General features: G+C 39.7%; 1 protein-coding gene across 3 annotated transcripts in view; it reads right to left on the bottom strand.

Moving 5' to 3' along the window:
• LOC143852712 (uncharacterized) overlaps window positions 1–27,026 on the bottom strand; it is a 78,421-nt gene that overhangs the window by 30,367 nt on the left and 21,028 nt on the right. For all 3 annotated transcript variants that reach the window (XM_077362273.1, XM_077362271.1, XM_077362272.1), the window contains 4 exons: window positions 6,801–6,908; window positions 6,575–6,677; window positions 6,369–6,494; window positions 1,245–1,438 (listed from right to left, as the gene is read on the bottom strand). In XM_077362273.1, coding sequence (XP_077218388.1) covers window positions 1,245–1,438; window positions 6,369–6,494; window positions 6,575–6,677; window positions 6,801–6,908 — 531 coding nt within the window. The remainder of the gene's footprint in view (window positions 1–1,244; window positions 1,439–6,368; window positions 6,495–6,574; window positions 6,678–6,800; window positions 6,909–27,026) is intronic.

Consider the following 27,026-nt stretch of genomic DNA (forward strand, 5'->3'; position numbering starts at 1 on the left):
GCTTCGGGGATAGTGGGGATTCCCCGTCCCTGCCCCGCGGGGAATATCAAATCCCCATCCCCGCCCCACGCACTACTAAAAAAAACTTTTTTAATGCCCATGAAGAAGAAATGGCAAGCTGTGTTCGTGCACATATCAAAATATTGTAGTGCCAATATCACTAGCCGAAAAGAAATGTTTACTGTTCACAAGAAAAACACTAAAGCACTACAATCCGCTCCGGGGAATTTTTTAAGTCCCCGTCCCCGCCCCGCGCAGGGATCCCCGTTTTCACGGGTGAAATTGCCAGCCCTAGTGTGAAATCTCTTGGGATAGTATTGGACTTGTTTTACGGTTACTTTTAGGGGATGACATTAGTCTAAGTTGAATGGCTGACATTCTAGTCTTTGGGACTGCAATATATAATTTTCAGCAGAACAAAAAACAGTTTATAGGCTTTTCTTTTGATATTGTGCTTAGAGCCTTTATTCTAATTTGATTAAATTATGGTCAATTTTAGCTGTTAGAATCCTCTCTCTAGCTATTTTAAGCAATTCATGTGATGAATTTTTCACTACTTCAATTCAAGTCCGAAATAATTTAGTCTGGTTTCATGGATTCCAGTTGATTTGATTGCTTCAACCGGGACGCCAATTTTTTCAGAATGTTTGCACGGTAAGGCATGGATTCTAGTTGATTTGATTTCTTCAACCAGGAGGCCAATTTTTTTGGAATGTTTGCACAATAAGGGTATAGATTATAGTTGATTTGATTCCTTCAACTGGGACGCCAATTTTTTCGGAATGTTTTCACAATAAGAGTATAGATTATAAGAATCAGTTGTAGCTAACACTGTAATGAGGAGAACAATAATTTTCAAGAAAATAACAGGGTTAGGTATGACACCTAAATACGACACCAATCTGGCATTAGTTTAAAACAAGTTATGGCTTTACACTTAAAATTGAAATATCAGACATGGATATGCAATTTCATTAGATGTATTTGGGTGCCATACTTCTTCAAAGTTGAGTATTTGTTAATTTTAATATAACTGGGGGAAGTTGTCAACTATTATGTGAGTAGATAACGCAAACACAATGTGAAGCAAATTAAGACTAAGTGTACAGTAACAATTGCTTCATTGCATGCTCAGATGTTCTACCTCAATTTTTTTGCACAACTCATGAAAGAGCAGAAAGCTAAATTATTTGGCCAGTTAATGTTAAGTGAATGCAATGATATAAAGAACAGTGTGAACTTACGTATCAGTGATAAAAAGGCTAACAAGCTTTGGCGGCACATAATCAAATGAAGGGTTGACAACATGAAGTAGAGGGACGCCACTGCCACTTCCAAAATCCAAGCAATCCGAGAATTCTCCAAAATCAAGCAACTCAGATGGGGATTTCAGATCATTTAGCAAAACTTCCGGATTGTGTGGATACAAGGGGCACAACTGTCATATAGATCACAAAGCAATAGTCACAAAGATGAAAATGTTGCCATCAGAAATCTGTCACAAAAATACTGCCTCACCTAAAGCGAAAGCAATGAGTGACAAGGAGAGAAAAACAAAACTGCTAAATTTAGACCTCCTTAACATAACAAATGAAAACATTTAAAAATTTTGGCTACTGTCAAGCCCACCATTTCTACTATGCCCTTGTAGTATTTTATAGTTCACAATTCGCAATTCATTGCAACTTGGTGATAAACTTAAAGACAGGATACACTTTCATAATCAGACATTATTATACAAACATTCCTGCAACAAATTGGGCAGCAAATGTTCGCCTTTTTGGAAATAATCTTAACCCACAGGAAGGGCAATGATAAAGTCACACCCACTGTAGGATAATTCGCACCCCTTTAAAGAAGGGTATGTGGCAGACTTTTAACGCGTTTTAACGTGTTTTAACGTTAAAGGGGTGCAAACTATCCTACAGGGGTGCGAACTTATCATTTGCCCCCACATGAATTTTGTGTATATGGAAATATTAGTACTGCATGTAAACTAATACACCTTAACGACTAGTAGTTTACAAGAAACCAATATTTTGCTATCTCACTGGTAAAGAAAAATATATAGATAGACAATACCAGTCTAGGGCCATTGGCTGACAGCCATAATAGTTACAATTCAAAAATAAATGTGTCCAGGCAACAGAATACATAGAGTAACTAAACATAAAAAGCCATAGAGTTTGAGACCACAAGCACAATATAAAAGGAAATCCACCAGTATCTTTAAAATCCTCCAGGGGAGCTTCTTAGACTAGTGATTAGATTGTGAAATGAGAATGAGGCAATTATCATCAATCAATACTTTTCCAAAAGGAAAAAAATCACAAATCAGAGTTTTTAAGTGCTCACATGTCAGAAGGGTTGTATATGTGGTATCACGGGAACCTACTTGGGCAACAACCACCACTCCAGTATCATATGGACAGGTGGTTAATTCATTATCAGGTCGTTATGTGATCTGAAGGTAGACCCATGAATGAATAAAGACCTCTAAATGGTTGGAAGATTCCTGAGATCGACATTACCCCTACAACCTAAAATGAAAATAGATTTCTCATTGGGTCTCATTTTTTTATTTTTTATTTTTAAGTAATAATGGTGCAGTAGTTATAAAAGAAAATGACGCAATCAATCCACTAGCAATCCTCATGGTTGAATAATTGCATAGGAAACAAGTTAAGCAAACAGAGTTTACCCGATGCATGTGGTTTACAGGTGATTGTGTGCATCCATAGGTATTAGTCCTGCCCTAAAATGGGGTGGGGATACCCTATGTCGTCAAAAAAAAAAAAGCAAACAGAGTTTTACTCACAATTCATTAGAGAGAGATAAATTGATATGAATTGATGCCGGCATGCATACTGCTGACAGGACTTCAACTGACTGTCAACAGCCTACGTTGTTCTCCCCTGTTCGTGGAAGGGACTTACCCAATGTCATATCCTCAGCTAGATGTGAATCACCAAGGTGCTGGAAATTGATGCCGGCACGCATACTGCTGACAGGACTTCAACTGACTGTCAACAACCTACGTAGTTCTCCCCTGTTCGTGGAAGGGACTTATCCAATGTCATATCCACAGCTAGATGCGAATCACCGGGCCTGCGGCAGCAGCGGCACCTTGCTACTGTTATTGAATGATTAAGTAAACCACAAATAGATGCCCCGAACCTCTCTGTTTTTCCTTACACCTACCTGTAGCACCAATGCAACTGCGAACTCCCTAGCTAAAGGGGGGTGTATCTAGATCTTTGCTGTATGTGGGCCAATCTCTGCCCCCTTGTTAATCTCTGAAGTTCTTTTTTTCTTTTCTTGATAAAGTCCTCTACTAACCTCTCCAAACAAATCTCAATAAACACTACAATTCGTTCAAAATAATAATCAATCCAGAAGGTCCCAAAATTAAAGAATATTAAATTCGAAAACCCTTAAAAAGCTATGTTTAATCCAATAAATGATCCTCCTCTAGTCTAAGCCACTGCAAAAGAACCTAACACAACTTTCCTACCATGTTAACAAGACATTAAAATTTAAAATGAAACAAAAACACATGTAACAAAAATACGCTCACATAGGAATGATTCGTAATATGAATTTTCAGCCTTAACCAACAGCAGGACTTGATGAAGACAAAACCATTATATAGCTCCTTTGGAGCCTTTTTTGTGGGTCTTTTTCGACCTTCTGTGTTTCTCCTTAGCATGAAAATTGCAGGATGAAAAATTATTGAAAAATCAGAAAACAAAATCAGAAGGATTCTTGGATAGGATAAAATCCAAAATATGTCATCAACAGTTTCCGATACTTATCAAACCAAAAAAGTTATTGAAAAATCAGGAAAAAAAAATCGTAATAAATCATCAAAATGGAATAAAACATATCCTTTGAATCATTTATATGTTTTTTATAATACATTTGCTTGTTTACCAGTTTGACCACTTACCTGTTAAATGACACATGTTTACAGTTCTAAACTTTCCAACAACACTGATCCCCGGAGCAACCCAAGAGGGGGTGAATTGGGGTTTTTAAAACCTTTTCAAATTAATCTTTGAAAGCAAAGTGATTTAAACCAAGGTTGCCAAGGCGGGAATCGAAAGCGGGATTCGATTCGGGATTCGAAAGCGGGAATCGAAGGCTCCTGGGATGGTGGGAAGCAGGAATCGTGGGTTTGCCAGATAGTCGACGGGGATTCGTCGGGGATTCGCCAGGGAATCACTGAGAGTCGCTGGGGAGTTGGGATTCGATGGGGATTCGCAGGGAATCGCCTGGGAATCGGGGTTCCTATAAAGTGGGAATCGGGGTTTTCATAAATTGGGAATCGGGGTTCCCAAAATTGGGAATCAGGGTTCCCCAGAATCGGGGATTCAAATCGAATCACGATTCGGATTCGCGATTCGGGGATTCGCGAATCCCCAACTCCAGGTACGAATCCTACTTCTCTGATTTAAACTATTAACAATCAAGAACAATAAAATAATCAAAATAAATGTTATCAAGCCAAAGAGTGAAGTAGATGAGAAGAAATGGAGAGATTTGACACAGTAATTTATAGTGGCTCGGCCAATCCAGCCTACATCCACTCTCCCAAGGATTCCCTTTCTTGAGTCTTCACTATACTCCTAATCTATTTCCAGGGAGAGACCAAACCAAGGAAGCAGGATTCTTCCCTGGGAGCCTTCGATTCCCGCTTTCGATTCTTGCTCTGGCAACCTTGAGCAGGATTCTTCCCTGGGAGCTTTCGATTCCCGCTTTCGATTCCTGCTCTGGCAACCTTGGACCAAACCGTTACAAGTCACCCACTTTCCAATCTTTTTCCAGGTAGACATCAAACTGTTACACGTCGTTCCCCGCGCTTCCTTTACACAAAAGGTTGATCCGGTGCCCCTCACACCAATACAATGAAGAAAGAATATAAAAGAATTATTTTGCCTCTTGATAGGCTGATGAACAATCAATGAACTTCCTCACACTTTCAAGAATTTACAAATGAAAACTATACCAACCTCTCAAAGTAATCAGAACATCAATGGCACATGAGAGCGAGGGTGAGATTTAAGTTTTTTGAAGATCCTCAGTTGAGTATAAGAGTTTAGAAGTATTAGATGAGAATTAGTAGTTATTGGGACGTTATTTTGAATGATCCCCATGCTCATATTTATAGAGAATCTCAAAATATGCTTGTTTTGGAAGGTATAATTGGCAGAACAGAAGACCTTCGGTCGACCAAGCACATGACCGTTGGAAACTAGCCACTGCGCCAGTCCCTTGTTCGGTAAAATGAACACACCTTCGGTTGAACGAGTCACTCCTTCGGTCGTTCGAGCAAGGGTTCTGGAATTTTTTTTAAAATCTTCTTTCTGGGCTTCAGTTGTCTACGAAACCTTCGGTAGTGACTCGGTCGTCTAAGCACAGGTTCTAGAATTTTTTCAAAAATCTCCCTTCTGGGCTTCAGTCGTCCGGGCAATGGTTCTCGAAATTTTAATAAATTCCACCATTCTTTGCTTCAGTCGTCCGGGCACTCCTTTGGTCAACCGACCAAAGTACTATATGGGTTCTAATATGCTTAAACACCGCAGTAGCCTTCCAGACTTGGGACTTGGGTCCATTTGAGTTTCTAAGTTCATGTTGATAAATTTAAGCATTTTATAGTGCCATGAACTTGCATATTACTAAGGAAAGTTGGTTTTAAGTTCTGGCCAAAAAAAACCTCTTCCCATCTTCGGTGCTTCACGTTTGAACGAACTTCAATCCTGCTACAGCTCCAGGGATTCTCCGAGTGTCGTTCCGGCATCGGCTTTTAGTTCTTTGTCCAAGTAGTGAACACCTTCCTTAATTGTTGCTTTGGCTCTTTGATCACTGTGTCATTTGAGATAAAAAAGAAGAAAAGGGTGACCCCCGGGACCGAGGTGATCGAACATACAAGCCCCAGAGAAAAAAAAGGTAGAAAGAAAGTCAAGGAGGAAGTCAGAAATCTCCAGAATCGCCCCCTGTGAATGCTGATCTCAAAAGCCGGTCCGCTTCTCTATTGGTCAATCGGCGAACGTGCAGGAAACGGACATAGTGACCCTCCACTCGATCATGAATCTCATCAATCAACTCTACAAACCTTCATGGGTGAGACCGACTAACGTCCAACCATCGAATGACATTGAGGGATAAAACCATACGTTGGCTACTGGTTCTCAAGTACTAAATTTCCTCATTTTACCAAATGAACTTAAACATGAAAAAATCATACAACAGCACCTTTCTCATCTCTGTTGATGGAACAAAACAGCCATATATAGTGGTTACAGAAAAAAGAAATATCTAGAGCAATCAGCATGCCAAAACCGAGTTGTTAAAATACGCAAACATACCTTGTGACTACCAGCAACCACAACAAATGGGACAGCATGCCTCTGAGCTGCAAGTGCAACCATATTCAACCCAACAGGAGCTACCACTCCACCATTAGCCATTATTGCATGAGCTCCAACTATCACCTTTATATTGAGATTTTTCAAGTTAAAGTAGAGAAATGTCTAAGAAACCATAGGCAAAAGAAAACCAATGTCAGAATTACCATATTCACCCTAGAAATCATGGCAAAAACTGCTGAATCAGTAATAACAGTTGTCTGTAACCCTTTTGCAACTAGCTCCTTTGCAAGAACATGTCCCTGATACCTAATAAATAACCAGTTTTTAACAACAAAACCAGAAGGAGAGTAACCAAAAGAAGATTAAAATAATTCAAGCCAAATAGTAGCTTCACTGCCATGTACATAGAGATGAGAAGTGTGTCCAAACCTAGGAGCACCCTCTGCAACAAATACACGGAATGATCTCCTTTTTTCCTTTGCCGCACATAGAAACTCCATAACCGTTCTTGAACGGCCCAAAGTTAATATCACCTCGCTGAAAAAACATTAAATAGTTAGCATTAACACGAGCAGCAAGCCTGCCAGTGCAAACAAAACCTAAGAGCAACACCAATTATTGAATTCAACTGGCTCTACTGCTTGTGCATAAACCTATTCTTAGATTTGAAAAATTAGCATACGCACTCATGTAACTTTGGACAAGTGCTGAGGGAATTACCGAGGTCTATCAGCTTATATTTCTGTGGATGGGTTAGAAACTGAGATTATGCTCTTTCCTCAAGGAAGAATGCATGAAATTTCTGAACATACTAAAGCACTTCTCAGAATATTGAATATTGTTCTGATTAATAAGTATTTTGTTTTTTGAGCCAAAGTTTTAAATGTCAATTTTGGTACGCATGTCAGTCGCCGTGGAAATAGAAAGTTAAAAACATGTCGATTCCAATCATAGATTTTAGTGGAAATCCTGTAAAATTATAGAAGCTTACGAAAATGCGTGCAAATGAGCGAAATCTAAACCATTGCAAAAAATGAGTGAAATCTAAGATGAAATTCAAGAAATGCTAGAATAACCATAAGTGCCTCAAAAGATGTCTTCTGGTAGTTTGATTGATGACACTATTTTACGCAAATTGATGACACTATTTTAGACAAACTCCATTTGAGCAAGCACAAATCTTTGTGACCCATATGACTCAAACTAAGAATCTCAACAAATTACCCTGGTCTGTGATTAACAACTTCAATTTGACAATTAGTATGGGTGATGGAGACCAACCTGAGGTCTAAATTTTAATTTTTAGGTGTGTTTAAGTCTCTTAAGTTATAGGAGGGGTACTACGGTCTTTTCCAACCAATATCATTTGGTTTCTTTAAGTGATGGGGTCATTTAAGTTAGGGCGATGACAAATTCGCACCCCCTGTAGGTTAATTCGCACCCATGTAAAGGAGGATATGTGGCAAACTTTAACGCTTTTTAACGTGAAAGGGGTGCGAATTATCCTCAGGGGGTGCGAATTTATCATCGCCCTTAAGTTATGTGTAATCAATCACTTTAGGTGGTAAGTGATCTGAAGGGCTCATCTTGCAACTTAAAAGAAGTCATAGTAGTCTTTGTGGTAGAAAATGTCTATGTAATGGGAGTCTTAAGTCATTAGGAGTTTCATCAGTTGAATTAGGACTTTTATTTCAAAAAGAAAAGTAGTTTATTTGTAGCAGGATTAGATAGAGTCCATTAAAGAGAAAATAGAAGTCCTAATTAGACAAGAAGTTGTTTTGCAACAAGGATTGGGATTTATTAGGATTTTTTTCAATTTCGTATGGCTTGTATAGCCTATGAATATGAACGGCCTATAGGCCTTGAAAACAGCTAAAAATGAAAATTAATGGTTTTTTATGATGATTGGGTGTAATGCCTTTTTTGAACTGTGAGGCTCCATATCCTAACGTGTGATGCCTAAGAGAACCTTGATGCGACTCCGGGTCAGTTTTCTATCCCTAAACTTTTCCTCTCTTTCTTTATTCTTTTTCCGGTGTCCATGATTCTTTATTTTCAGTTCTTGATCTCAACAAATTATTCTTTGATCCTTGTGCTCCTTAGGATCGCCAAAAACCCTTGCATGCAGCTTTCCAGCCTATGTCTACACACTGCAACTTCGCAGCATATTTCTGCACATTCCTGGCATGTGTCTACAGACTCTACACACTTCTAAACCTATCCAAAACTTAGTAGAAATATTTTTCCAATCTAATCACATATTTTAGGATCCAAAACCATAATTTTCACCCATCATTTTCACCCGTAACATCCCTTCTATAGATCCGTCCTACAACAGTATCAGAGCTACAAATTAGTATTTCCTCGGCACCCGTCCCGCATCAATGGGTATGCTTTACACCAGAGAATTGCATTCTTGTACCAATGTTTCCCTCATTGTCATTCAAGAGAAAACAACAAGAAAGACACTTCTTTAAAAAACAAATCAATCACATGCAATGCATTTTTTCGAGATACACCAACATGAGCTATTTTAGTGATAGATAACCACCATAGATATCGAATCCTTACAACTTTGAGTATGTGAAAGACCCCAAAAAAAAGTCCATGCTAACGTGTTTCCAAGATGAAGGCACACGAAGTAAAGAATACAGTCTGGCATTTAAGCTTGTCGTTAGTTGGATAGTTCAGATAAAGAATGGCATTGTTGAAGGGGTGGTGGATGTAGAAGCAAGTTAGTAGATTAACACTAAGATAAGGAATCGAAGGTCTCATCACAAAAGAAGGATCCAAGACTAAAATCTCAGGGTACCACATAATAGATATTGCATCCTGTTTGCTTATGATATTTAAACTTTTTTTTACCATCTTATTTGTCATATAAATTTGTTCTGTTTGGATCCATAGACATATCTAGGAGAGTTATGAAATGATTCATTTGATTGAAAAAATTTGTGACCTGCTACTGAGTTTGATCTGTACCTAATGAGGATGCGAGCAGGTGAAGAACTTTCAAAAAAGTAATTTTAGAACTAGTGTGCAGCATTTCAGTTGTGGAATTCACACAAAAGAAGACTTTTAAAATTTGCATTCTGATCAATATTTATTACTTGAAGTTACATACAATGATAAGAGACAGCCTCCACCTGTCATACTTGGATCCTTCAAAAGCCTGGAGTATACAAGTATCGGGTAAGAAAACACAAATAGGGTAAAGGATATGCCTCGGGTACTCCTAATTAGCATCATAGCTAAACTTTTTTTCTTTTCTTTTTAATGATTCAGATAAGGCTTAGTTCTTTGTACCCATACCGTACCCATTTATTTTTGCAAAGGATTCAAAACACCATTGGAACTTTGTAAAAAGAGAAATAAAGCTAGAAGACCTTTGGTTTTTATATAATCACATAATAGTTTTGACCATACTATGTGTTCGCAACAAATTTCACATGCATGGAAAAGGAGAATCACACACATCAAATAAACTGGGATCAAATTTCCCTCTTGCGAGAAGCGGTTTTATTAATCTTGGTTGGGATCGTACACTTCCGGCTCTATTGGCCGTTAATTACATTTCTTGAAGAAGAAAATACCTCTGATTATCCATCAAGAGGTTCCCTATCTAAATACAACTTTTGTTAATTATAAACTAGAAATATCTGCTTTTTTTGTTAACAGATCTTTTCTAGTGGAATATTTTTGTCCTAGTAACTTCCTTCAATTCCCCAAACTTTCATCTTTCCTTTGGGGAGCCGTCATCTTTATCATCCTTCTCCTGAAGGAGAAAGGTCTTCTCCCTTTAGGGAGTCTCTGGGAAGAGATCCTAAAGGGATCTTTAGAGTGTCTCTGGAAAAATATTTTAAAGAGATTTTCTTCTTTCTCCCGAAGGAGAAAGGTCTTCTTTCCTTTAGGGGAACCGTCGTCTTTATCTTTTTCGAGGAAACTGCCATCTTTATCATCTTTCTCCTGGAAGAGAAAGGTCTTTGGAGGCCAACAGGAGTTCATTTTATTTTTCAGATCATGAGAAATTAAAGCGCATCAATGGAAAACATAAATTGAGAAGCCAACATGCTTGATGGGTGGTTTACCTGTAGGAGGAGTTCACCTTCATCATTAGACATGGCAGGAAACCATGGTATCAGAGCAGCTTAATCATTTATGGCAGGAACCCATAAATGATTAAATAACACCAACTCTAGCAGCTTAAGCTTTTGGAGTAATTGGTTGTTTCTCATGGTATCAAAGCAATATGTTCTCGGTTCAATACTGCAATATGTTCTCGGTTCAATACTGACAACTCCGCGATACTAAAAGTCCACGTATAAGGACAAAACAAAAAAAAGAGGGGTCACACGTGAGGGGGGCGTTGAAGTATAAATAATTAAATGACACCAACTCTAACATCTTAAGCTTTTGGAGTAATTGGTTATTTCACACCATGATATCAACATAAGTCATGATGTCACAATAGAATGGTTGATTCTTTGAGCATAAGCTTTGAGTTATTGAGCTGTATGTTTGCCAAAGTTATCATATTTAACATGATGTTAAAGTTTTATGCAGAGGGCACGGATTGTTCTACGATAAGGGCGCAGTGTCAGCATGGAGCGGTTAATAACTATTTCGTGAAGGATGGGTATCTCTTCAAAAGCATTATGAGAGAAAATTACGTTTGAGTTACATGGAGGGGGCTAACTGGACACTTTGGTGAGGTACAGGACAATTGCATCTATATAAGAGGTGGGGCCTAGCTGGGCACCTTTTCTATAATGTCTTTCATGTTTTTCGATGACGCAAAAATAGAGCACACAGAACCAAAGTTCCAAGTTACAATGGTTTTCAACTTGAAAAAAATAATCCAAGATACTAACTCATGATCTATGACTATACAGATAAAATGACAAGAACAACCATGTAGTATGATATGATAACAATTCAAATATATGGAGAGTAATTCTTCTAACTAGTAATTTGTCCTGTGAAATGTCTCAACTACTTTAACTAAGAGACAACTTATATTTCCTGTATAGTCATAGATCATGATCTCTCCAATTAGTCCATATCCACACCAGATTCAATTCCATATAACTTCTAGACTATGATTTGGCCGACACTTTGAATTTATTGCAGACACGCGTGTCATGTCGTGTCCGACACGACACCCGTGTCCACACATGTCGACACTCCTTTAGACACTTTTAAGTGTACTGCTAGAAGTGTCATTAACTTTATATATATATGTATGTGTATGTGTGACACTGTTTCTAGACTTTTAGTGGTTGCCATGTTCGATACCTCATGTCCTTGTCGAAACTCGGCACACGAATGTGTCCAAAAATCATGATTATATGTACTTTCTATTTTAGACGTGTCCCCGTTTCTAAATTTTGGGAGTTCACCGTGTCCGACACTCCTTGTCCGTGTCGACACAAGACACTCGTGTCCGTGTCCACAAATCATAAGCTTCTAGATAACCACTTAGGTAAGTGAAAATTCCAAGCAACTCAACATGTAGTGAATACAGATACCATTAGCCCATAAAATGGAATTAATGCTATACAAATACATCTAGAAAAAAGGGATACTTTTGCTACCCAATTTAATATTGTGAATTCAATAAAATATTATATTATCTAAGAACTACAGTTAGGGAAGTGCACAACGGCATGGATATAAATATTCATATAGAAGGATAGTTGGCATGCATATTTTACTATTGATCATGGGATGACTATTTTGCCCATCACAAAACAAGAAATTCTCCCTTTAAGAAGTCTCTAAGAAGAGATCCTAAAGGGACCTTTAGAGAGTTCCGGAAAGAGATTCTCAAGGGATTTTCTTCTTTCTCCCGAACGAGAAAGGTCTTCTTTCTTCAGGGGGAACCGCCGTCTTTATCTCTTGAGGGAAACCGCTGTCTTTATCATCTTTCTCCAGGAAAAGAAAGGTCTTCTCCCTTTAGGGAGTCTCTAAGAAGAGATCCTAAAAGGACCTTTAGAGAGTCTCTAGAAAGAGATTCTAAAGGGATTTTCTTCTTTCTCCCGAAGGAGAAAGGTCTTCTTTCTTCTGGGGGAACCGCCATCTTTATCTTTTGGGGGAAACCGTCGCCTTTATCATCTTTCTCCCTAAAGAGAAAGGTCTTCTCCCTTTAGCAAGTCTCTAAGAAGAGATCCTTAGAGAAAGATTCTCTAAAGGGATTTTCCTCTTTCTCCCGAATGAGAAAGGTCTTATTCTTGGTCTCCTTTCTGGAACCTTTTGGGAGAAGCCTGCAAAGAGGAAAAAATGAATTAGCCAGTAATCTCTTCTCACCTTTCTTTCTTCTCCTTCTTCTTTTCTTCACGTCGTTTTTCTTTCGCAAAGATCCGATCCCTTTTCTAAAGGATGTTGAGTTATTTATAGAACTCTCTTGAAGTGGTTAGCAACTGCCACCTCACCCCCTTTTTCCTCAACTTCACGATCTCCACTTCTTCTTTTTTGGAGCCGTTGTGGGTGCCACCTCATCCCTTATCAGGATTCCACGATCACTTTTCTTTTTGCGGGGAGTTACGTAACACCTTTATTGAAAAGTGGGTGACTCACTTCTTCTTTTGCGAGAGTCATTTTTATTTCCTAAAATTTAGGGATTTAACCTTTTTATACTTATCTCTTTTATCCCCTTCTCTTTCTTTTTGGAGCCATTGTGGGTGCCACCTCATCTCTTATCCGGGATTCCACGATCACTTCTCCTTTTGTGGGGAGTTACGTAACCTCCCCTTTTGAAATATGGGTGACTCGTTTTCCTTTTCACGAGAATTATTTTGTTCCTTTAAATTTAGGGATTTCCTTTTAAAGTATTTTAACTTTTACGTTTATCCTTTTTACTTTTAGGAGTATCATAACGTATAATTACTCCTTTAATAAGGGATTTTTACTATTTTACCCTTGTTGTAAAATTTCGAGTCTAACAAATGCCCCTCAAGTCTTACAAGTAGAAGGGGTTCTGAGGCTTGCAAGACTTGATTTTGAAACAAAGACATTGTAGTAATTTCCATTTCTTTGTCCCAGAGGCATTATTCTGGTCTTTTCACCTATCTTGGCGGTATCTTGACCATTTTCCTCGACTCGGGGGCATCTGGTCTTTTTTACCTGACTTGGCGGTATCTTGACCATTTTCCTTGACCCAAGGGTATTCTGGTCTTTGTACTTGAGTTGGCGATATTCTGACCATTCTCCTAAGGTGGTGTAGCAGGGCCCACACTATTTAGGTGATCCAAACCATTTACTCTTTAGTTCCTGAAATTAATTGGGTATTCCAGGAAAATCTTTTCCATAGTATGATTCTAATTGTCCGATTTATGGAACGACATAGGATTCAGATGTTTATGGATTGGGTGGTTAAGGTCAGTTCATAATGTCAATGTATTGGACGTCCCAGATGTAGATAGGGTATGCCCGACCGAAGGATGATCAAAGGACAGTCCAAGCTATCAATTAGATGGGAAACATCATTTTCAAAGAAGTAGGCCAAGCATAGGATGATCTAAACCATTCTCTGATGTATCACAACTTTTCCATGGGCCACCCATATGATGGTCCAAATCATGTTTAAAGTGGGTCCACCCGTTTACAATTCATGCTTCGATGAAGATGAGCCCACCATCTCTGTCTCAATTTTTTTTATTCAGCTGGGCTTACCATATTTCCTTTTATTGAATTGTATGTCTTGGATCAAATCTGATTTGGGTCGAAATATTGTATACAACCCGGCCTGAAAAGAGTAACTTTGGGCCTTTTTGAACTGGCCCTATAAGAGTAAAGTTGGGCTCATATGGCCGGACCCAATAAGACCTATTTTCCTTTGAATTGGACCATTTTTCTTTGGATCAAACCCGATTTGGGTCCGAATGTGACCCGTTTTTGGGCTACGCCCCCGGCCGCTAGGTTGGATCCTATAAGAGCAATTTCAGGCCCGATAAGAATAATTTGGGCCTGTATGGTCCGTCTCGTAGAAGTTAACTTGGGCTCGTATGCTTCATCCCAAAACATGTATTAGTTGGGCCCACCAGTTTACTTCAAATTTTGAATGGGAGGGACAAATACTTTCGCATTATGTAAGGCCTCCTATTTTATAATTCAACCTTTGATACGGTGGGTCCACAGTCTTACACTCATCTATGTTGTGATGTGGTGGTGTTTAATCATCAGAAATAAGAATGAACTGGAAATGATATATCTACCCCCGTTTCTTATCCAGCCACCCCATCGTGGTGTAAGAAGAGTAGTTATAAATACACAAGAGGGGGTGGCCCAGGAAGAGAAAGGGTCAGTATATGAGTTCTTTGGGCTCACCATTTTATATCCTTTTTTGATGCATGGGGCCCATCATATTACACGTAGGTTGTGTTGAGTGGGGTTTTCACTGCTGATATAATAGGCGACTTCTAAAAGGAACCTAAAGAAACTAGTCTTCATAAAAGAGGACTCTTAGTGATAAGGAGTCGGACAGAAAATCACGATGGGATAAGGATAACTACAGGAATCCTTTTACGAAAAGCACTTCTTCTCTCCTCCTATATATACACCATGTATCTTCTCTCTAATTCCCACATCTCCGTCAATTCCCTTCTAATTGAAACCCCTAATTTCTGCAGTTTTCTTCTGCTTCTTTTTTTTTTTTTTTAGTTCGCTTGAGGCTGCTTTTGAAGAGTCACGACCCTCGACACAACATATCAATTGGTGGCTTCGTCTTCATCAAGATGGTGGTGCACTTGTTGACCTCTTCATAGATAACCCTCCCCCATTGTTGCTGGCCTAGGAAAGATTTGGTGAAAGCGAGAAACTCCACGATCCGTCTTTTGTAAAGTTTCATCGAGGTATTTTCTTGCTACCATTCAATTCTAACTTTTTTAATGTGTAAAAAAGAGGATCGTGATTCTGTTTTCGTCCTCTAATGTTGAGATCTCAATGACCTTTGCAATCAGATATGTTTTGAGGGTATATATCCAATGTTTCCCAATTTTCTCTGTACTTAATCACGGCCAGGTTCTCGTCTTGACTAGTATTACGAGTCTCTCTCAGACTTAGAGGACAAACTATGAATTCTAGTAGTTTTCATCGATCTTACGAGCATGTCTATGATGTCTGTGATAATCATGTTCCTTTGGTGGTCGCTTGGATTCCCATAGACATGTCTTCCAATGGGCTTTTGTAAGATACATCTGTTTACCCAATCAATCTTTGAGAAGCACAAGCGATCAGAGTTTTGTACTGTAGTTTTGTATTGATGTGATTTCCCTATATCCACATAGTTCAGAACTTTGTTCATGATGACCTGGAATTTAGTGTTATCATCTCCTCTATGTTTTTTTTGTATTTTTAATTCTTCTGATTTGTTTCTATCAATGAGTGTAGAAATAATATTCATTGCCTGTGCTAAAGCCTCTTTCTGTGATTTCATAGTTGCACAGGGATCAGACACCCGTGCAAATCAGATTCTGCTTTTGCTTTCTCTAACTCTTCCTTTGCATGAGTCTTATCCACTTGTGCTTTGTTCTTTTCATCACCAAGAATGAAATATTTTATCTGCCTGTGACAATGCATCTTTCTAGAGGCGTAATAGTTGCATAGGCATTCCAACTTATTAGCTAGTAAACTAGCTTATCTGAAGCAAACCCTTTAAAAATAGCAACGTCCTCATGTTTATTTTATTCACGTCATTTACTATATCATTTGATGTTCTTTTTTTTTTAGTGTGCAGGGCGGATAGAGATTTTCACCATATTCGGAGGAGTGAAAGTTTCAATAATCCGATTAAGTGACTTTTCAAAGCAAGCAATTTCGCAGGAGAGTTGAACCGCCAAACAAGCAGGTGAATTGCAGATGGCAGGCAGAATTTGTGAGGCCTTTCCACGAGTGCCACACCCCATCGCCAAGGGAACCCTACGGGGGGGGAACTGGGCTGATTTTAAGTCAAGCACCACTTACCGGCAGGGGAGCCCTAAGGAGGGAACTGGCGCTGATTTTTTGGCATGATCCACTTATCGGCAGGGGGGCCCTACAGGGGGAATTGTGCTGATTTTCAGTCATGCACCACTTATGGGCAGGGGAGCCCTACGGGGGGAACTGCGCTGATTTTTTGGCATGGTCAACTTATGGGCAGGGGAGCCCTAAAAAAACAAGAAGCAAAAGAAAACTTCAGAAATTAGGAGTTTCAATTAGAAGGGAATTGACGGAGATGCAGGGATTAGAGAGAAGATACATGATGTATATATAGGAGGAGAGAATAAGGGCTTTTCGTAAATGAATTCCCACAGTTATCCTTATCCCATCGTGATTTTCTCTCCGACTGCTTATCAGTAAGAGTCCTCTTTTATGAAAACTAGTTTCTTCAGGTTCCTTTTAGAAGTCGCGTATTATATCAGCGGTGAAAACCCACGCAACATAACCAACGTGTAATATGTTGGGCCCCACACATCAAAAAATGATACAAAATGGTGAGCCCAAAGAAGTCATATACTGACCCTTTCTCTTCCTAGGCCACCCCCTCTTGTGTATTTATAACTACTCTCTTCTTACACCACGATGGGGTGGCTGGATAAGAAACGGGCGTAGATATATCATTTCCAGTTCAATCTTATTTCTGATGATTAAACCCCACCACATCACAACATAGATGAGTGTAAGACGGTGGACCCACTGTATCAAAGCTTGAATTATAAAATAGGAAGCCTTACATAATGCGAAAGTATTTCTCCCACCCATTCAAAATTTGAAGTCAACTGGTGGGCCCAACTAATACATGTTTTGGGATGAAGCATACGAGCCCAAATTAACTTCTACGGGACATACCATACGGGCCCAAATTATTCTTATCAGGCCCGAAATTGCTCTTATCGGATCCAACCTAGCGGCCGGGGGCGTAGCCCAAAAAAGGGCCGCATTCGGACCGTACACAATATTTCAGACCCAAATCGGGTTTGATCCAATGAAAAATGGTCCAATTCAAAAGAAAATAGGTCTTATTGGGTCGCGCCATATGAGCCCAAATTTACTCTTATAGGGCCAGTTCAAAAAGGCCCAAAGTTACTCTTTTCAGGCCGGGTTGTATACAATATTTCGACCCAAATCAGATTTGACCCAAGACATACAATTCAATAAAAGGAAAATTGGTAAGCCCAGTTGAATAAAAAAAATTGAGACATAGATGGTGGGCCTCATCTTCATCGAAGCATGAAGTGTAAACGGGCGGACCCACTTTAAACATGATTTGGACCATCATATGGGTGGCCCATGGAAAAGTTGTTATACATCAGAGAATGGTTTAGATCATCCTATGCGTGACCTACTTCTTTGAAAATGATGTTTCTCATCTAATATATGGCTTAGATTATCCTTTGATCATCCTTCGGTCGGGCATACCCTATCTACATCTGGGACGTCCAATCCATGGACATTATGAATTGACCTTAACCACCTAATCCGTAAACATATGAATCCTATGTCGTTCCAAAATCGGACAATTAAAATCATACTATGGGAAAGATTTTCCTGGAATACCCAATTAATTTCAGGAACTAAAGAGTAAATGGTTTGGATCACCTAAATAGTGTGGGCCCTGCTACACCACCTTAGGAGAATGGTCAGAATATCGCCAACTCAAGTAAAAAGACCATAATACCCTCGGGTCAAGGAAAATGGTCAAGATACCGCCAAGTCAGGTAAAAAAGACCAAAATGCCCTTGGATCGAGGAAAATGGTCAAGATACCGTCAAGATAGGTGAAAAGACCAGAATAATGCCTCCGGGACAAAGAAATGGAAATTACTACAATATCTTTGTATCGAAATGAAGTCTAGCAAGCCTCAGAACCCCTTCTACTTACAAGACTTGAGGGGGCATTTGTTAGACTCGAAATTTTACAACAAGGGTAAAATAGTAAAAATCCCTTACTAAAGGAGTAATTATACATTATGATACTCCTAAAAGTAAAAGGGATAAACGTAAAAGTTAAAATACTTTAAAAAGAAATCCCTAAATTTAAAGGAACAAAATAATTCTCACAAAAAGGGAAACGAGTCACCCATATTTCAAAGGGGGAGGTTACGTAACTCTCCACAAAAGGAGAAGTGATCGTGGAATCCCGGATAAGAGATGAGATGGCACCCACAATGGCTCCAAAAAGAAAGAGTAGAGATCGTGAAGTTGAGAGAGAAGGGGATAAAAGAGATAAGTATAAAAAGGTTAAATCCCTAAATTTTAGGAAATAAAAATGACTCGCAAAAGAAGAAGTGAGTCGCCCACTTTTCAAAAAAACTGTTGCGTAACTCCCCGCAAAAAGAAAAGTGATCGTCGAATCCTGATAATGGATGAGGTGGCACCCACAACGGCTCCAAAAAAGAGGAAGTGGAGATCGTGAAGTTGAGGAAAAAGGGGATGAGGTGGCAGTTGCTAACCACTTCAAGAGAGTTCAATAAATAACTCAAAATCCTTTAGAAAAGGGATCGGATCTTTGCGAAAGAAAAGCGATGCGAAGAAAAGAAGAAGGAGAAGAAAGAAATGTGAGAAGAGATTACTGTCTAATTCCTTTTTTTCTCCTTGCAGGCTTCTCCCAAAAGGTTCCAGAAAGGAGACCAAGAATAAGACATTTCTCCTTTGGGAGAAAGAGGTAAATCCCTTTAGATAATCTTTCTCTAAGGATCTCTTCTTAGAGACTCCCTAAAGGGAGAAGACCTTTCTCTTCAAGGAGAAATATGATAAAGACGACGGTTTCCCCCAAAAGATAAAGATGGCGGTTCCCCTAGAAGAAAGAAGACCTTTCTCCTTCAGCAGAAAGAAGAAAATCCTTTTAGAATCTCTTTCTAGAGACTCTCTAAAGGTCCCTTTAAGATCTCTTCTTAGAGACTCCCTAAAAGAAGAAGACATTTCTTTTCAGGGAGAAAGACGATAAAGACGGCGGTTTCCCCCAAGAGATAAAGACGGCGGTTCCCCCTGAAGAAAGAAGACATTTCTCCTTCGGGAGAAAGAAGGAAATCCCTTTAGAATCTCTTTCCAGAGACTCTCTAAAGGTCAATTTAGGATCTCTTCTTAGAGACTCCTTAAAAGGAGAAGACATTTCTCTTCCAGGAGAAAGATGATAAAGATGGCGGTTTCCCCGCAAAAGATAAAGACGGCGATTCCCATAAAAGAAAAAACACCATTCTCCTTCGGGAGAAAGAAGAAAATCCCTTTAGTATCTTTTTCCAGAGACTCTCTAAAGGTCCCTTTAGGATCTCTTCCCAGAAACTCCCTAAAGGGAGAAGACCTTTCTCCTCCAGGAGAAGGATGATAAAGATGGCGGCTCCCCAAAGGAAAGATGAAAGTGGGGAATTGAAGGAAGTTACTAGGACAAAGAAATTCCACTAGAAAGGATCTGTTAACAAAAAAATCAGATCTTTCTAGCGTATAATTAACAAAAGTTGTATTTAGATAGGGAACTACTTGATGGATAATCAGAGGTATTTTCTTCTTCAAGAAATGTAATTAACGGCCAATAAGAGCAGGAAGTGTACGATTCCAACCAAGATTAATAAAACCTCTTCTCGCAAGAGGGAAATTTGATCCTAATTTATTTTATGTGTGCAATTCTCCTTTTTCTTGCATGTGAAATTTGTTGCGAACACGTTGTATGGTCAAAACTATTAGGTGATTATATAAAAACCAAAGGAGTAATTATACGTTATGCTACTCCTAAAAGTAAAAGGGATAGACGTAAAAGTTAAAATACTTTAAAAAGAAATCCCTAACTTTAAGGGAACAAAATAATTCTCGCGAAGAGGAAAATGAGTCACCCATATTTCAAAAGCGGAGGTTACGTAACTCCCCACAAAAGGGGAAATGATAGTGGAATTCCGGATAAGAGATGAGGTGGCACCCACAACGGCTCCAAAAAGAAATACTGGAGATCATGAAGTTGAGAGCGAAGGGGATAAAAAAGATAAGTATAAAAGGTTAAATCCCTAAATTATAGGAAATAAAAATGACTCCAAAAAAGAAGTGAGTCGCCCACTTTTCAAAAAAAGAGTTACGTAACTCCCAGCAAAAAGAAAAGTGATCGTGGAATCCGGATAAGGGCTGAGTGGCACCCACAACGGCTCCAAAAAAGAGGAAGTGGAGATCGTGAAGATGAGGAAAAATGGGGTAAGGTGGCAGTTGCTAACCACTTCAAGAGAGTTCTATAAATAACTCAAAATCCTTTAGAAAAGGGATCGGATCTTTGCGAAAGAAAAGCGACGTGAAGAAAATGAGAAGAAAGAAAGGTGAGGAGAGATTACCGGCTAATTCCTTTTTAAGGGGACCAAGAAGAAGACCTTTCTCCTTTGGGAGAAAAAAGAAAATCCCTTTAGAGAATCTTTCTCTAAGGATTTCTTCTTAGAGACTCCTTAAAGGGAGAAGACCTTTCTCTTCCGGGAGAAAGATGATAAAGACGGCGGTTTCCCCCACAAGATAAAGATGACGGTTCCTCCAGAAGAAAGAAGATCTTTCTCCTTCGAGAGAAAGAATAAAATCCCTTTAGAATCTCTTTCCAGAGACTCTCCAAAGGTCCCTTTAGGATCTCTTCTTAGAGACTCCCTAAAGGGAGAAGATCTTTCTCTTTCAAGAGAAAGATGATAAAGATGGCGGTTTTCCCCCAAAAGATAAAGACGGCGGTTCCCCCAAAAGAAAGAAGACCTTTCTCCTTCGGGAGAAAGAAGAAAATCCCTTTAGAATCTCTTTGCAGAGACTCTCTAAAGGTCCCTATAGGATCTCTTTCCAGAGACTCCCTAAAGGGAGAAGACCTTTCTCCTCCGGGAGAAGAATGATAAAGATGACGGCTCCCCAAAGGAAAGATGAAGAAAGTTTGGGGAATTGAAGAACGTTACCAGACAAAGAAATTCTACTAAAAAGGATCTGTTAACAAAAAAATTAGATCTTTCTAGCGTATAATTAACAAAAGTTGTAATTAGATAGGGAACTTCATGATGGATAATCAGAGGTATTTTTATCTTCAAGAAATGGAATTAACGGCTAATAGAGCTATAAGTGTACGATCCCAACCAAAATTAATAAAACTTCTTCTCGCAAGAGGGAAATTTGCTCCTAATTTATTTTATATGTGTGATTCTCCTTTTTCAAAAATGAGAAATTTGTTGCGAACAAATTTTTGGCACGCCCGGTGGGACACACTTCTCCTCTCATCTTAAAGTCAAAGAGGTTCCTCAAACAAAAATATAATAATAATAATAAAATAGAATATCTCGTACCTGGAGTTTATGTCTTCCTGTTTTCTTTTCTCTTTGTGCAGAAAGAGAAAAAGAGAAAACAATGGCTTCAGTAACACCGAAATCAACTTGTGTGGAATCAAGAATAACGCTTACGGCTCACGTGGAGACTACACCAACCTTCGACATCAACTTTGGAAGAATCTCCGCCATGGAACTCTCCGCTTGTGGACTTCTTAAAGGGAGAGTGTCTGTAACAGTGGGCGTAGAATCTTCTGTGTCAAACACTACTGCTTCTACCACTACATTAGAGACAGACCTGATTTCAACTGCAACCTCAGCAAAAACGCCCAAGAAGTCCAGGAAGCAAAGGGCCAGAAGGAACAAAGCCAAAAAGGAGATGGAAATGAAAGTTACTGGCTCCAGCCAATATGCGGGTCCGGTTACCAGCAATATGGCTAAGAAAATCAACTTAAAGACTTCATCCGAAGTGGAATCACCTGTGTCACAATCTCCTGCGTCACAAAATATGCCATCGATGATGAGGGAAAAGCCAATATATAGAGATATGGAGGCAATTTTCACTGAAAGCGATTTTCCGGAATCACCGAAGTTATCAACTCTTCAATCCCTAACTCCTATCCATTCTCCGTTGAGGTCATCATCACCAAGGTCGAGGTCATCATCACCAAGGTCGTCAACGCCTTTAACCCCACCAAGATTCTCTAATGAATATGTGGTTGCAGTAATGACTACTGGGGCCACAGAACAATCTGCACTTGCCGCGAAAATTGCAGAATTAAGGAAGAGATTGGAAGAAAAAGAGGAGAAAAACATAGCTCTAAAAGCTGAACAACCACCAACAGTGACACCCTCAATTGCAACAACAAGTTCCACAATCGATATGGGGGCCTTAAAGGATATGGTGATACAGATAGTCGAAGAAGTTACAGCGGCGGCATGTAAGAGCCCGCTCAACTATGAAAAACCGTATCCCAGATATATGGATGATATTCCATTTCCTCCAGGATACCAACATCCAAGATTTGATAAGTTCGATGGAACTGGATGCCCAAATGAACACATTGCACATGTCAATCTACGGCTGGAGATTCGGCGAAAAGCGGCCCTCTTTTAGTAAGACAATTTGTGCAAACCTTGAAGGACGCCGCTTTCACATGGTACACAAAGTTGGAGCCGAAGTAATCTGGGAACAAATGCAATATGAATTTCTAAGGCATTTTTACAGTACTCGACGAGATGTGAGTGTCAGTGAACTTACCGAAACCAGACAAAGGCCAAGTGAGTCCACTGACGACTATATAGCTCGTTGGAGGAATCTGAGCCTTAGGTGCACCGCCAATTTGAAAGAGTCGGAACTCATTCAATTGTGTCGGAAAGGGATCATGTTCGGCTCCGTTATTTTGAGCCTCATGTTTTGATGGGAGGGGCCCACGATCTTCACCCAATTTCCCCTCACATTTTGATGGTATGGGTCCAATAATCTCCACGCAATTTTACCCCACGTTTTGATGGGATGAATAGGGCGGGGCCCATTATATTTCATTATATGTAAAAGGTGGTGCCACCATTCCACACCTCATGCTTTGCTTGTGTGGGGCCCATTCCTTCAACTCTGGGTTGTTGGGAAAAGGGAGAATTCTATACGAAGCAGGATATAAGAGGTGGATAGAGATAACAAAAGATGAGGATAAAAGATAAGATAGATGAGAGAGAAGTAGAAGGATTAGGAAAGAAGTGTTAAGCAGTGTTTCTACGGCCCTTCATCATTATAATCCCTCGACAGTTAGGAAAGTTGGGGAGTTTTACACGTAGAAATTTGGATGAGCAGGTCTTATATGCCATGACTTATCTTTCCTACTAATCCTCTCTCTCTCTCTCTTTTTGGATGAGCAGGACTTATATGCCCTGACTATCTTTCCTACTAATCCTCTCTCTCTCTCTTTTACACGGTGGAGGACTCTTCTTTCCTATTTAAACTTCACTTTCTCGCCTCTACTCTTTTCTTATATGAACATAAGCAGTAAATCTGCTGGAAGAGTTTCGTAAATCAGCAGGTCCTCCCTGTATTTTTTATCTACAGAAACCAGTTCCTCCTAATAGCCTAGGCACTGTCGAAGACTTCTCCTTTTCCTCCTCATTAACCAGCAGCTTCTTCATCAATAGGTGAAGCACTATTGACGGCTTTTTAAGAAACCTTCTGCTATGTCTTTTGCCGTCGTGCTATTTCTTTCCCCTTCTCTTTCAGTCCTACAGCAGTTTGCTGATTTCATTGGGAGCGGCCATAACCGTTAATGGAGACTGATTCAATTTGTTTTTCTTCATGGCATCAGAATCAACTCAATTTTCTGGGTGTTTTGAACATAACAGCACCCTGATTTTCCAGTTAGATTTCTCTGGACCCTGAAGAAGAAGCCATGTTTTGCTTACAGGCATCATTAATGTGAGTAGAATCGGCACTTAATAGTGCTTTTATCAACAGAGATTTGACTTTCCTTTATTTATTTATTTGTTTTTTTTTATGCAGTGGCATTCCATCTTGCTTTTTATAAAAGGGATTCGCAGCTATACAGAATCACAACCTAATGATTTTCCTCCATCCGGATCAGCGTCAGTTGTTCAGCAGTTGCAGAAGTGCCGAAAAAGATTCTAGCAACATCATGCTTTGCAAGATCCCAAACAAAATCCTGAAAGGACATGCCACCTTCACCATCTGTTTCCTTTCCTTGACAATATTATCGACCTTTCGGGGAAATTATATTATTTGTCTCCAAAAACTTGCCAACACAAGGCTGATTTCGACTAATTCTTTTGGAGAAAAGCCCATAAATCTGGCCTAACTCAGGTTCCGGAGAGCAAGAATTATCGCATCCTTGTATTGCTTCCTTTCTTCTTCTTCTTTTTTTTCTTATTTACCAAGTGAATGTAATTTATTATAACATTTGATCTTTCTTTCCCTTTTGTATTCAGGGCGAAAAGCGATTCTCACCGCATTTGAAGGAGCAGAGGTCTTAAGCTTTTGAGCAAGCAATTTCGCAGGAGACTTCAACACCTCAGGCAAAGAGAGTTTTAAACGTGCAAGCAAGTAGGTGATCTGACATTTTGAGGCCTTTCGATGGGTGCCATACCACATCGGCAGGGGAGCCCTACGGGGAAACTGCGCTGATTTTCAGTCATGCACCACTTATCGGCGGGGAGCCCTACGGGAGGAACTGCGCTGATTTTCAATCATGCACCACTTATCGATAGGAGAGCCCTACGGGGGGGACTGCGCTGATTTTTGGGCATGATCCACTTATCGGCAGAGGAGCCCTACAGGGGGAACTGCGGGGATTTTCAATCATGCACCACTTATCGGCAGGGGAGCCCTGAGGGGGGAACTGTGCTGATTTTTAGGCATGATCCACTTATTGGCAGGGGAGCCCTGCGGGAGAACTGTGCTGATTTTCAGTCATGCACCCCTTATCGGCAGGGGAGCCCTACAGGGGGGACTGCGCTGATTTTCAATCATGCACCCCTTATCGGGAGGGGAGCCCTACGGGGGGAACTGCGCTGATTTTTTGGCATGATCCACTTATCGGCGGGGGGGAACTGCGCTAATTTTCAGTCATGCACTACTTATCGGCAGGGGAGCCCTACGGAGGCCACTTATTGGCAGGGGAGCCCTAAGGGGGAGCTGCGCCGCTTTTCGGCAAGGGAATCCTCAGGGGCAAGCTGTGTCGCTTTTCGGCAGGGGATCCCTTTCTTGGGGTGATTCCTATCGCTTTGGTAGAATTTGATCTGTTGGGACTTGATTCTGATTTTTTTATTTTTTTTAGATCAATCCATGTCTGACACATTTTCTTCTTTTTTTTTTTTTAATCCATTGCCATATTGAGGGGACACCCTTGTAGAATTTTTTTCTAGATGACTCTCAAGAGAAAGGAGCGATGTCTTCTTTTGACCATCTTGTTGGGTGAATCAATGGTTTGTACCAAAGTTTTGATTGGACTTTGCCCCCATAGTTGTCGCCCTCTGCAGATTTATATATGGAATATCTACTGTCGTGAGAGGTGGTTTCATATGTATGCCTGAGAGTGGATCTATTTTCCATGTCATGCCTTCAAACTTTGAACCAGCCAGAGATGGTAGGACTTGTGCTTAATCTGACTTGTGCTTTATCTGCGACACTTTGGTGATGCTAAACTACTGCAAGGTGATTTTCTTTGCAGCACTTTGTGGAATTCTTCAAACCAAAGAATGGCGCATGCAATTTCCTTTTCTGGTATTCTTGGTTGCAATTCAAGTTCAACATCTTCTTTTCCATCTGTTGAAACAAGCTCATGTTCTCCGTCTCAGGGTAATTTGCTGGTATTGATTTGGCCAGAGATGTGCAAATGGGAGAAGAGTAAGTGTGACCAAATCCCCACAATTTCTTGAGGTTTTTTTTTAAGAAAACCAAGACTTGACTTATGAGTAAGAACCCAGGAAGTCGATGACCAAAACTCTTTCAAGAAAGAGAAAGTCGGGTGTTCTTGCCAAGTGCAGCAGCATCAATAGAGAATTTGCCTCTTTTTTTTCTGATAGCATATGAACTGCCAGCCTTGTTCGTCTTCTTATTTCTGACAGGCTTGGGGAAAGGATATTGGTCGTGGTTTTCTGATGGTGAGTTCCCCAATACAGAATTTTGAAGGAGAAATTGAGGCTTTGGTGTATCCTTCAATTATTTCCTTTCCAGTTATCTGTTTAATCACTTGCATGTTTGGGAGTCACCTGCTTAGTCAGAATCTTCCCCTTTAGAAATAGATTTCCTGTTGCCTGAAGAAATTTTTCTTGCTATTTCCGAAATAGATTTCCTCTTCTCTCGATCAAATTTTCCTGCTATTTCCTTGCATTTTACCGTAATTTTCCTCAAATACGAAAAATGCAAAAAATATGAAGGCATTTTTTTAAGTGTTCTATCCTTGCTGTCATTTGTACGGTGAGACAGCATGATTAAAAAAAAACACCTTCAAGAAGCAGCCCAACTTTGCATGTCAACTGCATATTCAACAACCAACTTTGCATTTGCATCTTCAGATCCAATATCTGTGAAAAAGGGGATTGTTAAGTAGGAGTGTTGGGACTCCCACAACTTTACTTTTTCCAAGTACATGGAGTCCATATTTCCTTAGACTGTTTTTGTTTTACTTCTTTGACCATTTTAGGAAGCATACCCAGTTCCATATTTTGGCATTCAGTACATAGTCCTATAATAAGGTAACTATAAGATCCGACAAAAAGACTGAAGAGTCCCTGATCTGTAGAGCTTGATAAACCTGAATTGATGATGACTTTTTGCAGCAGCGATCATCTGAGCTGATTCAAGCAATCATCGGAACTTAAATTGGCCAGTAACATTTTGAAGCATCTACTACTTAGCTAATATATTTATCAAATTCAAC

This window comes from Tasmannia lanceolata, unplaced genomic scaffold (assembly GCF_043159265.1).
Source record: "Tasmannia lanceolata isolate RefF3 unplaced genomic scaffold, GAP_Taslan_0.1 ptg000019l, whole genome shotgun sequence".
Lineage (NCBI taxonomy): Eukaryota > Viridiplantae > Streptophyta > Magnoliopsida > Canellales > Winteraceae > Tasmannia > Tasmannia lanceolata.